Here is a 14,345-nt window from a genome sequence, read left to right as displayed (position 1 = left end):
ATACTTAGTTTTTTCAAAGTATTAAAATGAATCATTTATCATAAACAATAAGATAATTATAGTTCTAGGAGTTTTAACAACACAGAACATAACCAAGGCAGGTTGTCTTCCTCAAATCATCCCAACCCTTCTCAGACACTACAATTCCTACTATTTTTTTTATTAGCTTTGTCTTTTTGTATAATATAAAGTCTCTAATTAAGTACTACTTTTTTTGGTTATTCGAATGATCAGAGCCGCCAAATTCAGTACTAGTATTAAGTATTAACGGTTATTGTGGAATTACATGCAATTTAATGTTTTCTTTTCCATATTATAATAATCTAAAACATCAAGATATATTCCCTCCCTATCACTTTAAGTGATGTTTAGGGATTTTAATTTTGTTTCATATTATGTGATGTTTTCATTATTCTAGATAAAATTTAATATCATTAAAAAATTATGACCAATTATAAAATATTGTATTTTTTCTTATTGGTTAAACTAATTTTATTTAATGTTACTTTTATGTAACCAAGATAAACTATATAGAATTCTGTATTTTCTTAATCTTTGTGTAAAATCCTTAAGCACCAACTAATATGATACAAAGGGAGTATGTTTTATTACCGCTAATACTATTACTATAGTGAGTTAATGTTGGAATATATTATACTTCCTCCGTTCCTTAAAGTTATACTCCCTCCGTTTTTTATTATAAGTCGTTTTGAAGCTATGCACATAGATTAAGAAAATCATTAATTTCTTATATTTTCGAAACAAAAACATCATTAATTATTTACCTAACCACAATTTAACCAATAGAAAAATAGAAGATATATTATCATTGGTCAGACAACATTAATTACTAATAAATGTTACATAAAAAACCGAAAACGACATATAATTTGGAACAAAAAAATTTCTCTAAAACGACTTATATTAAAAAACGGAGGGAGTATATTTTAGAGAAAATTTTTGTTTCAAAAAAATCTATTTTTTATTTTTTCAATGTATGTGTTATTAACTAATTGTAAACTTCAAAAAATTTTAATTGTAATAATTGATTTTTTATTGGTTTAAAGTTATTGAAAAAAAAAATACAAAAAATGATGCAAATTTAATGTATTTTATTAAAATGTGTGAAAAATATAGAATATAGATATTTTAGGAAATGTATAAGAAAGTGCATATTATGAGTTATTTTGATAATGGATTGTCGCACTATAGATCCCCACATGAAGGCTGCAAGATACAGGCAGGCATGCACATGCATGTTTGTGCTCAGCCACTTTCCAATATTATTATTATAAAAAAGTTAGTTGGATCTTTTATTTTTTTCACTAATTGCACAAGACTACCGTTAGATGGATCGCACTTTTTCATCCAACGGTATAAATGTTTATACTTTCTCACGCGTACGCGGTCCCTCCTGCATGCCATTGCCATCATGCTGATATGTTAATTAACGCGTGACGTATCCTGCGATTTTGTTTCCTTAAAGTCTGAAACCCGTTAGAAATGTTGATTGGTTTATTGTGTCGTGGCGTTTGAACGTGACAGCGTGTGATACGGATTCCGTTTGCTTTGATCGTCAACGCTATTGTGCCACGTGATAGAATATTCACTCCAGCAAATTGGACTCTAGCAGATACTAATTACTGGGCTTAAATCCATCTGTTATATTACAAAGCCTGAAGCCCATTTAATCAGTCTTCGTGCGTGTTAAGCTCTTTATGCATGCGTCACACCAGACCCGTTGGTTAAAGGCCCGTTTATAACTTCATTCGTACACTACATTTCTAATTTTCTATTAGGTTTCAGATTCACTGATTAGTTCTCTCTTTATCCCTAAGATCTGATTAGGGGTGTGCATATATCGGTCCTTTTTATTCACGTTTGGTTCTGTTAGTTAAACAAACTCTAGTCAAAGTCATATATTTAGTTCGTTTAGTTAGATTTTTGGTTTGGTTTCAGACAAAGCTTGTGTTTAATTTGCTAATAGCTAGTCTGATAGACTAAAATAAAGAACATTCTAAGTGTAGATGGTTCGATGAATGGTATCTTAAAATTTGAATACTATATGAAATGTTTGATTGCAACAGAAAACTATGATCAAGAGATCGATCAAAGTTTTTTTTTTTGGATTCAAATTAAGTTTTTATCATAAACTAAGATCCCAACTCTTTTGTACTACTAAATTCGTATAATTTTTTTATTATATGTAAACATAGATGGTTATAAAAATTATCTTAATGAAGTTTTAATCCATTCCTAAAACAAACGTGGAGCAATTCATCTGATAAACTCTTTCAGCAAGTTTGAAATATCACACTGAAATTTTGTAGTGTTGTAAATTATTATGATGTCTCAGATTTTCTATCAAATTCACTAATTGTGTATCATTTTCTGATTTTTATAAATCTTTTGGTATTTAAATTATTTGTAATAAATGTCTGCTCAGCATAAAAAAAAGTTGAAAAACTTCCTCAATTTCAATATGTTTTTACAATATTATACAGTCCAATGTTTTGGCCACGAAACTAGCTTCTAATGTTTGCTTATGAAATATATATTCAGATATCTAATGTGTGTCCAATTCTATAGTTGCACCTTGCACGATATCGACTTTCATGAAATGCACATTTACCAGAATTAGCTAACGGCTGTGCTCTAGCTAAGGACACCTAGTTATGCAAAAATACTAGTTTTGCCAGCATATGGGGACACAATCATGACGAAGAGACAAATATTCTATAACCATCCATTGGGTGGTCATATAAAGAAATAAATGCAGCGCATATAATAAGCTGAAATGTTATACTATAACTTTAAAATATCACATATTAATATTTAACATGTTTGTATTAAATAGACAAAACACAACAATTTGACCATGCATTGTTCAAATTTTAAATTACACGATCGTATTATTTTATTTGTAAAAAGGATACGCACCTTCCTCTCATGCATGCAATTAATTAACACGAGCCGTCAAGAGATACCAATACGTAGAAGAACACAAATATTAGACGACAAAGATTTTATTAAAAATCTAACAATGATTCGGAATCTGGTTTCCCAGCAGCATCATCAACCAGCAAACTTTGAAAGGTAATGAGGCCTTATTATAGAACTTTACAAAGGATATATATAACATTAAAAAAACTACAACGTTCGTATTGCAAGTATCATAGAAAGTAAAACAAATGTTCAATATACTATATATCCGAACGGTTCTTTTACCTAAGTTTCTTTCTTTTTTTTACACACAACACCTTTATTTGAGTAAACTATTGTTTAATATGTAAAGATTATCGGTAAAATTGATATTTCGAACAGTGAAAATCTTTGATGATATTTTAACGCAATGTCCAAGGTAACAAGCTTTCGTTGGTTTACACTATCACTTATCTCCAATGTATTTTGCTATTTTCACCTCTAAAATAGAGGAACTCTATAATAGAAATAAGATATGCTCCAATGTATTTTTCTATAATATCAATCTCCAATTATAGAGTAAAAAATAAAGAAATGCTATTTCTTCCTCTATAAATAGAGGAAAATATAAAGATCTCTATTATAGAGGAAGAAATAGAGGTGGGTTGGAGCAATTTCACCTTTAAATGCTATTATAGAGGTGAAAATAGGAATGGGTTAGAGATACTTTTAACGTGTGATTACAAAAAAAATATAATATTATAAGGGTTTAAATATATACGTCTTAATTAGTTTAAGATAAATTAATAGGTCAGTTTTTTGGCAAGTTGTTATTTTTATTAGGAGAGTTGAAACCAGGAAAAAAACATTAAGAGAATTTTGTAAATTTTAACTATAATACTCTTCTTGTTTTGGAAATCTTCGCCTATAATTTATAACATTCTTAATCGAGTGAAATTGTTCTCTACCCTTAAAGTATTGTTCTATAAAAGAAAAAGAAAAACAGGAAAAGGACATATATATATACAACAGGAAAATGACATATATAATTTTCGTGTATATTTTCACAATTCTACAAATTAAAATTACTTTTTTATTTTTTAAAATTTATATATGTATATATGTGCTGTCAGTTAATAAATACGAGTCTAAATTCAAAAAAATAAAAAAGTAATTTTAATTTTTAGAATTGTGAAAATATACACGAAAATTCAGACCAAAACCTGAGATATATATATAATTATGGTTTTTCAAACGAAAAGCTTTGCAGATAGCCAAGTGGTATCGCGTTAAAATTTGAAGTTGTTTTTGTTGAATGAAATTTGAAGTTATATATCACACGATATCCTGAAATTTTTTACGACAATAGCTAATAAAATGATGTTATCTTTTTTAGCTACGTACGTATATGCATAATGCATTTTAGATGAATACATTGAAAAATGTCGACAGATCATCCATCCATTTCACATATTATTCCCTGACGATATTTTCTGTTTATTTATTTATTCACTTAGGTGTTTTTAGGGTTTACCCAACAAAATTGGACGGTCGTCTCAGCTCTAAAAATCCACCAATAATCAACAGCAAAACACTAATTCAACAATGAAACGTCATTTCTTGTGATAATCATTGTGTTAAACAATGTTTGTGGCTTTTTATATCTTTGTATATATGTTTATATTTTAAAGATATCTTCTGATTATGCATGTCTGTATGACCTTGAGAAAGATACGTACCGAATTTAAATTCATATAATTTGTAATATCCATATTGTTGTAAAGGGAAGTCTAGATTAAAACTAGTTTATCTCATTACATGTTTGAAGGGCCAAAATGACTAAATCCTTTTAATGAATTGAATAAACTCATTATTTCAAGTCATAAATTAAAGATACATATATTTGTTGTGCCCTTATTTTAAATTATAAACTAGATATTGGCCCGCGTTGAAACGCGGTTATATTTTTTTTCATTTTAGTTATAAAATCGATAATCAAAATTATTGTTAATTCAAAATATTAGATTAGATATTTGATTGTTTGGATTTGTGTCACTATTGCGGAAACATTTATGGCTGAGAAATTTAGTCTAAACCGATGGATCATGTCCTGTTTGACTTGCGGATCGATTTATTTTAAAAATATGAATTGCGAGTGCGGTTAAAATTATTTTAGGCGGGACATGTACCACCAACCCGCAAATTTCTAAAAATATTTTCGTTGAAATATATTAAATATTACAAATATTTATATTATTTTGATTTTAAATATATTAGTTAAATAATTTTAAGCTAAATAATTAAAATATATATTTTATATTTAATAATACTGGCAGATCCTGCTGGTTACCAACATTTTTTTGCGGGTTATGCGGTTATAAATTTGTTACTTTGCAAATTACGCGGATCAGGTTTTATCCTCAACCCATTCCTAAGATCAATCTTACCCGATTTTGTAACAATCATTATATATGTTGATAATTAAGATTTATTGTAACGAATATATAATCTATTCTTTTAATTTAGGTTTCATAGCCTTTACAAATATCCATAAATGAATAAGCTTCAGATGATTTTTTCAATTTGAACGCTTGAGGTGTTGTTGTGAACTTGTGATTAGAAAAATGCAATCGAGCGTTGTCTATATATAATGTTTATGGTTAGGTTTGCTGTAGCTTAAGGATTCCTTATTATGTGGGATAATATTTTGTAATCTTCGAGGCTATCATCGAATTCTAATTGTTTTTTAAATAGTTTGCTATTAATTATTAGTAAATAGATTGTTATCTTCGAGGCTATTTTTAAGTCTAACAAAGAATCAATCAACTTAGATTCAGTTAACATATAGCACAAAAATAAGGTGTAAAAAGAGTTAGCGTATCTAGTCTGTTATAGAAGCAAAGAGGAACCAAACATATACATGTTCTTTGTGTGCTGATATGATGTCGATAAGAAAAAAATATAAATCAACTTAGAGCAAAGTTTCATCTATAGTAAAAGAGGTCCAAGTGAGAGTTATTGTATGTGCTAATAAATTAAAAAAAATACAATCGGTCTACTTTAATTTTAATAGAACATAATTCGTTTGGTTTACTTATAATAGAGTAGATTGTTGGTTTAATTTAAGTTGTCCGGTTTTAATGTAATAATAGTGTCTAATATAATTATATTGTAACTAACTCAGATATGGTCCAAAAATTAAGTAATATAGTAACAAACTTGAAACAGTCCAAAATTTAAATGACAACTTTAATGGTAGATAAATTTAGGACTCTATTTTAATAGAGTAGATACTAATGCCATTTCTCAAACAATTTTTTTTATAAATACTAATATATTATTTGTGTAATCGACGTTAACTAAAGTTACTAAACTCTAAGTTGAGTCCTTTCACACAATAAATGTTAAACAAAATCATGTAAAAAAGGATTTTTTTTTTTTTTTTTTTGTCGTCTACCCATCTAAAACTAGATCAAGTGGAGAACAGACGTGCCGATTCTCCGAAGAGCATCTCCATCTGTCCGGGTCTGATCTATATGGGAAAAAGCATAGCCTCTCGTTCTTGCTTCTTTTGCTAGCGCGTCTGCTTGGCCATTTCTACTCCGAGGAATATGAGACAGACTCACATCCTCGAAGTTTTCATGTAACCTCTGGAACACCTCAATCTCTGTTGCGAATGCTGGCCAGTCCACCGGGTTTGTTGTCATGTCCACTAAATCTGAGCAGTCCGTCTCGAACCGTATCGAGGTTATTCCTCTGTCTCGCATACATGAAGCTGCCCAAAGTAAACCTTCCATCTCAGCATGCAAAGCTGAGAGGCTCCGGTTACACGCTCGTAATCCGCAATACTCCGAGCCCATTTCATCCCTAAGACTCCACCCTAAGCCACTAACGCTGCCATTATTGATCCATGATGCATCAATTTGACAGGTAGGAATTCGGGGTATCCAGGAGGGCTGTATCTCAACCTCTATAGAGGATGTAAAAAAGGATTATATATATGAAACACGTGGAATCGATATTCCAACAGATTCTATCGAACCTACAGATTTGCCCCTCGTCTGCCGCCATTAGAGAAAATGGAGTGTGGAGTCATGACGTCTTACCATTGAGGCCATAACAAATTTTGACGAAAATCCACCAAACTTGGATTGCTTCTCATGCAAATTTTCTTCATATCTTCTAGAGAATTTCGAAATTTGTTTATGTTATTAAAACTCGTAACTGTGACCAGTTTCTTTCGTTATTTATTATCCGTCACCAAAAGAATCGTACGTATAATGTGTACTGAGTAGTATAAAAAAATTTTAAATTAAGTCTCGTACAATTAATATATTAGTAATATTTTCTCTCTATTAATGATTTAACACAGTAAAACATCAATGTTAAAAAACATATTATATTAAAAATTTTGTATTGAAAAGATAAAATAATACACTTTTTATATATAACGAAATTAAAATTTTAAAACGTTACTGTTATGAAATGGAACTTGAAAACGTTACTCTTTGTAAAACGAAAAAGGTAATATTTAAGTAATAGCAGTGCTAAACTTTTTATGGACGCGTGTTGTTGAGAATGTACATGAATATATATTATGCGTGTGAAAGATATATGCGTCAACGTGTAAGCCAAATTAAATGATTGACAATAGCATAAAAAACTAAAGTTCTTTTAACGTGCCTATGGAAAAAAGAACCACCAACTCTGTATACGCAATGCCTCAAAACCTACCTACGGAAGGATACGCATATCGACGGTTAAATAAAATGTGGTCTTCTATATAACTAAAATTTAACTTCAAAAATGAACTAGTTAGTTTGATCATGCCTATGATCATACCTTATAAAGTAAATTTGTTGGTGAATTCACCGTTATTATTTCTTGTAATTCAGTGTTATTTCGGTATATTTGTTTCTCAGAGGTAAACTGGTAATCTAGGAATATGTATAATATCAAATAACACAGCTTTCTTTTATTTATTCTCATATTTTAAAAATATTGTATTAAAACTTTCAAACACACTAGTTTACAAAAAAAAAAAAAACTTTCAAACACACTAATTTTTTCAAAAGTATATATATAGTATACATGTCTGCAGTTAGTATCATACAGTATATATATATATTTTTTTTGAAACTGATCATACAGTATATTTCAAGTAACATATTTCTTTTTTATCTCACTATTTAATAAAAGACAATTTACATATAAACTGAAAATACTTTTTCAACCAATATTATTACAAATAAAATATGTCTTCGTCACGGAAAATAACTACCGACCTGTAAATTTTAAACCTTTTGCTTTAATTTAATTATAATTTTGATTTTTTAAAGCTCACCCAATAAACACATGGAACTGAGAGACGCACAAAACGTTGGGTGCAATGTCATTAATCAAGTTTAAAATAATGATTAGAAGCATGGAATTCTGGAATCGAAACAAACGAAATGATTCTGTGTTCAGAAAATTGCAAAAAGGCCTCTTAACTAATCTTAAACAAAGTCGTCTTCCAACTCACTGTCAATAATCACACAAACTCCATTAATTTTGCTTCCTTTAGCTAAGTTTCTACAGTTTCTACTTGCTTCCTTTGATCAAAAAAAAAAGCTAAGTTTCTACTTTCTACACAATATGTATACGTACTTATAGTATAACTACGTGACTTTTGACGTCATCATTATTTTCCTATCGCCTTACCTTTATGTATTGACTAGCAACAACCAACCGCTAAGGATATAACAATAGAAAATAATGAAAAAGAAAATTAATAATTAATTAATTTTAAAGATTAACTATAAAGCTTAAGTGAAATACTATAAGTATTAAATACTTGTTTCAAAGAAAAAAGAATGTTTCAAAAACGTAAATTTTGAAGTTTCTACATATTTATTAGTTAATAATCAGAAATTACTAAAAAATATAGAATAATTATTAATTTATTATTAATTTAAAGTTATCAAAGATTGTTTTTCTTTGGAGAAATAGTTACGAAAGATTGTTAGTCACAAAAGAAGAAGCATTAAAATTAATTAATTGATTGTTTTTAGTATATGTGAAAAGCTGAAAATGTATATTAATCTAAATTATACAATTATTTTTTGAAAGACATCATGAAACATTTCTTCAATTTTTTCGGCATTGCCGGTTCACTTCATTCCGCTACAAATTACATATATTATGTTTAGTTTGTTCTACTTAATCACCTAAATAGGTCTTTTGCACCCAAAAAAATCAAATATGCTTTTTCGAAATTCAGGTTTTAATATTTAAAGTTAGATATATATGAATATACTAAATCGTCTTGAAGATCAAGTAACTTATTGTAGTGAAACGTTTAATTATCGATGAAAAAGGCCACATCTTCCGGAGAGAAGCTTTCTGACATACAAAATTTATACTTTATAAATATAAGAAGAAAAAAGGAATGCATTGTGAAAATCGTTTTTCTACAATAAAAAATAGGGAATGCATTACTATTACGATGACTGTGGGTTCTTAATTAAATTTGTTTAAAGGGAGCTTTTCTAAGAGATTTTTAAGGTCAAGGGTCATCGTTACGATGTGGGCTTGCTTCCTACAATCTAGTTGCCCTACTGGCCCTACCTTTTTCCTTTTGATAACTACATCACCTTTTTTTGTTTTCCATTTGTTAATCCTCACGATATCTACTCATCGAGAGATCTGTAAATATACAGAAATAGGTCTTGAAAACATATAAAAGAGATTAAGATAGATTTTTAAAAATATGTACATTCATGAATTGAAGTTTTAATAGTGTACGTGTTTTTTCGTTCGAGAAAATAGTGAATAAATGGACGAAGGAAACATTCACATAATTGTAGATATGATGATATATATGTTACTGAAAAAGACAAGAGAAATCAAATGGCTTTACACAGAGCCGTGCTTAGAGCCTTTTAAAAAAGGCATTCGCCTAGGGCCCCCAAATTTTGTAGAAATTTTAGGGCCCCAAATTATTAAAAAAATACTTTTACATGGTAGTTAACATATTCTATTAGTTAGATTTTTATTTTTATTTGAATTTAAATTGGACTTCTGTTTAAAGTAACTAGGTTTGTAATCATTTTTGCTATATTTTAAATAAAACTATAAAGATTCTACTTCTAAAAAACTGTAAATATTTGATCACATTGCTCTTTTTTTATATGCTATGAGTTAGATTTATTTTATATATTTATGAGAATTTGATAAAGAAAATATAATATTTTCAATATATAGTTTATTATTGTTAATTTAAATGCTAAGATTTATATTTTTGACAGCTACCAACATTTCAATCAAAAATTTATATCTTTGTATTTATATTACAAATTCATACTTTTTGTTCATGATTTAAAATTTTATTTTATAAAATTTTGGTGAAGAAAATTTAGAAAACGTTTATGTAATACTTCAAAACTTTTGAGTGTTATATATATATATATATATATATATATATATATATATATATATATATGTTATTAAAAATATATCATGTAAAATATATTTTTGAACTCGCCTCGGGCCTCCGAAAACCTTCGCACGGCACTGGCTTTACAGAGAGGCTCGTCTCTTAATTTGTAAACTAATTAACTAATAACAAAGAAATAAATAACAAAACTATAATTAACAAGAGTTGAAACAATAAACGAGAAGAAAACAAAAGTGCAATAATCATTAATTATTGAACAGTGAAATGTACTCTTATTTTAAACTAATAAATGAAAACAAAATGGAAAGTATAATAAGAGTTAAATTTATTATTCAAGAAAACAAAAAAGGTGTACAAACAGACACATGTGTTTTCCTCATGCATCTTGTTTTAGACAGCAATACTCATATATATATATATATTGACTCAGTCTCCTCTAGCTCTCTCATTCTCCAATTTTCATATTGGTAGTTACAAATAAGTTTTTTGTAAAAACAGTACATGCTCTGTTCTCTTGATCTTGATTCTTGATTTAGATAATCTTAAAATCTGTGTTGATCATGATGTCGGAATCTATGAGCATATCAGTGAACGGACAATCTCAAGTGCCTCCTGGGTTTAGGTTTCACCCGACCGAGGAAGAGCTGTTGCAGTATTATCTCCGGAAGAAAGTAAATAGCATCAAGATCGACCTCGACGTTATTCGCGACGTTGATCTCAACAAGCTCGAGCCTTGGGATATTCAAGGTTTATTTCCATAATTTTTTTTTATATAAGATGAACAAATTCTTTTGTCCAAAAAAAAAGATGAACCTTTTCACAGTCTCTCTTTGTTCAGTTTTTGAATGAGTTTACTTCTGTATAAATGGTTTTCTTGTATATAGTACTTTCGATACATGACGTTCTCATGTATCTTTTTACGAGAATATGACTAGAGTGCAAAGAATCTTCACTTAGTCGTTGTTGTTGCTTGTATATTAGGAGTTAGTTATTTACTACAAAGATCCAAGATAGGCTAGGTTGGTTAACTATATAATTTATGTTAAAGTTATTCTGATTGTTTTTGTCGTTATGCAGAGATGTGTAAAATAGGAACAACGCCTCAAAACGACTGGTATTTCTTTAGCCACAAAGACAAAAAATATCCGACGGGAACGAGAACTAACCGAGCTACGACTGTCGGATTTTGGAAAGCAACGGGCCGCGACAAGATCATATATAGTAATGGCCGTAGGATTGGGATGAGAAAGACTCTTGTTTTCTACAAAGGCCGAGCTCCTCATGGCCAAAAATCTGACTGGATCATGCATGAATACAGACTCGAAGACAAAGTTATTTCCCCTGAAGATGTCACCGTTCATGAGGTATGTATCATTTCATAACATTTATACGGGTTATATTATGATATATCTGATTCAACCATATATTTTTCTCTCTTGAATATGGTGAGACTGTTAAGTCTCATTGTACATCACAGTTTTGGTCTTTTTATTTTGATTATGAGCCACTGACCCTTATAAAAGGTATTACTAATTACTTGTACTAATATTTTCGTCAAAACAATATTTTATATAAAGCACTGCTGTGATTTCCACTCGAAATGTATCATCAAAACCAGTGTTCAAAAAAATGGTAGACGCTAAACGGACAGTGACTCAACGCTTAGCGCCTAGAACAACTAAATGGCTAAACTAATTATAAATTATAACAATATATTAAATATATATATATATATATATAACATTTTATATTAAATATCATTATTTACAAATAATAAAATTTATATTATTTTATGATCATAAAACTATCATAATATATTAATTAATTATTATAATTTATGAATAGTAAAATAATATTATTTTTATTACATTGATGTAATTTTGACGGTTTAGAAGTTAATCACTACAGTCTTACAAAGCGTAGCACTTAAGCACCGCTTAGGCGACCGACTAGGCTTAGGCCGCTTTCTTGAACATTGATCAAAACTGTCATATATATATATATATATATATATATATATATATATGTATATTATAGACATATGTTTATGTTTAAATGTTTAAATTATAATTACAAAGATATATAAACACAAAAATATCATATACGTAAATTATAAAATACTATTTTTAATACAGTTTTCTTTTGATAATTAAAACAAAAAAACTTAAGAAAACATGGCTCACTCGTTGCAAGTAAAGCGAGACCTAAGGGGAATAAGCAAGCTCTCTTTGAAAACGAGATCTAAATCTAAAATATGGATTTCTCTGATATAATTTTATCTTATTTTGAATATTTAAGGTGGTGACTATCATTGGGGAGGCATCACAAGACGAAGGATGGGTGGTGTGTCGTATTTTCAAGAAGAAGAATCTTCACAAAACCCTAAACAGTCCCAATGGAGGAGCTTCCCTGAGTGGCAGCGGAGACATGGCGAGGATGTCGTCCTCATCTCACTTCTTCGACGATGATAGTCTCGAGCAATTCTTAGAACTTATGGGGCGATCTTGTAAAGAAGAGCTAACTCTAGACCCTCTCATGAAACTCCCAAACCTCGAGAGCCCTAACAGTCAAACATTCAACAACAACTGCCACGTCAGCTCCCCCGACACAAATCATGTCATCCAGGTCAGCAACGTGATCGACACTAGCTTCGTTTCTAGCTGGTCCGCTTTAGACCGGTTTGTGGCCTCGCAGCTAAACGGACCCTCGATCTCAGCCGTCGATGAGAGCCACGCGGATCAAGATCACCTCGCTTTATCTTCCCTCCGATCTCCATACCCTAGCCTAAACCGGTCCGGTTCGTACCACGATGGGTTATCGCAGGAACATCCAGCGGAGTTGGAGCTATGGAACACGACAACGTCATCACTATCATCATCGTCTGACCCATTTTGCCACGTGTCTAACGGTAGTGGATAAGGAAAAGGAGGGAAAGCGAGACACACACAGAGAAGACATTTCACATTTGTGTAGAAAGATATAATCATATCATATAGTTGTTGAGACATTAAAAAAAGAAGTCAAATTTGTGATAATTACAGTGGTTATGTGAAATATTGTAAAATAGATGATATAAAACTAAAGAACTTTAAAAGAGGAGAATAAAGATCTCAAAAAGGAGATATTTCGTTATAGATGGGGTTAGTATTATGTTCAATATCATCAATCAAAATGTCTTCCATTGATTTACTTATTGGTTTTGCTTCTAGAAGATTAAATAAACAGATTTTAACACATGATCGCAAAAGGAAATATTTTTCCCAGGAACTAATATTTGGAAAGTATCCGAAAGGATACTATACACTTATACAGTTGTCGAGTCTTCCAACGATAATTAGCAAAGGAATACATTTATCTTCGTAAAAGAAGAATTATACAGTATGTGTTTCTTATGTTGGCAAAGAAAATAATATATATGATCTCATCTCAAGTACTATCAGTCGATTCTATGTTCGATTTTAAGAGATTACGACTGAGTATCATTAATTAATGACAACAGACATTAATATGTTTTTTTCTTCTTACTCCAGAAGATTAGAACACACACACGTGTAGTGCAATTATTTTGAATTTTCAATCAATCATCCTCTATATATTAAAAAAGAAACATTACACTCAAAATTACACTATTTGAAGTAGTCATATATCATCATCACAATGATTCTTAAAATCTCTAGAAAAAATTTGATTCATCTAATTATATAATAAGCTTTTTATTAAATTAACCATAAATTAATTATTAATTTTTTTCATTCTTTCAATAGATAAAAATTACGGAATTGTTTGATGTAACTAAAGTATATATGACAATTAATAATTTTGAATAATAAAGATTTGATAAAAAAAGTGTATCCTTTATCATTTTTTCAATTTTAACTTATTAAAATAAATTAAACAACCACATTAATCATATAATATAGATTTAGATTTTTCGTGTATGTTATATTTTGAATTTTGAAAAACGAATATAAATTACTAAAACTGT

General features: G+C 29.4%; 1 protein-coding gene across 1 annotated transcript; it reads left to right on the top strand.

The window, feature by feature from the left end:
* Positions 1-10,784: 10,784 nt before the first annotated feature.
* LOC106448639 (NAC domain-containing protein 43-like) lies at positions 10,785-13,492 on the top strand. The gene is made up of 3 exons (XM_048778843.1): positions 10,785-11,107; positions 11,438-11,724; positions 12,659-13,492. Exons 1-3 carry the CDS (start codon positions 10,921-10,923, stop codon positions 13,277-13,279), a joined length of 1,095 nt encoding a protein of 364 aa, XP_048634800.1. The 5' UTR covers positions 10,785-10,920; the 3' UTR covers positions 13,280-13,492.
* The last annotated feature ends 853 nt before the right edge of the window (positions 13,493-14,345 follow it).

This window comes from Brassica napus, chromosome A4, assembly GCF_020379485.1.
Source record: "Brassica napus cultivar Da-Ae chromosome A4, Da-Ae, whole genome shotgun sequence".
Lineage (NCBI taxonomy): Eukaryota > Viridiplantae > Streptophyta > Magnoliopsida > Brassicales > Brassicaceae > Brassica > Brassica napus.
The sequence above is the reverse complement of the archived record's forward strand: the minus strand, read 5'-3'. Positions and strand labels throughout refer to the sequence as shown.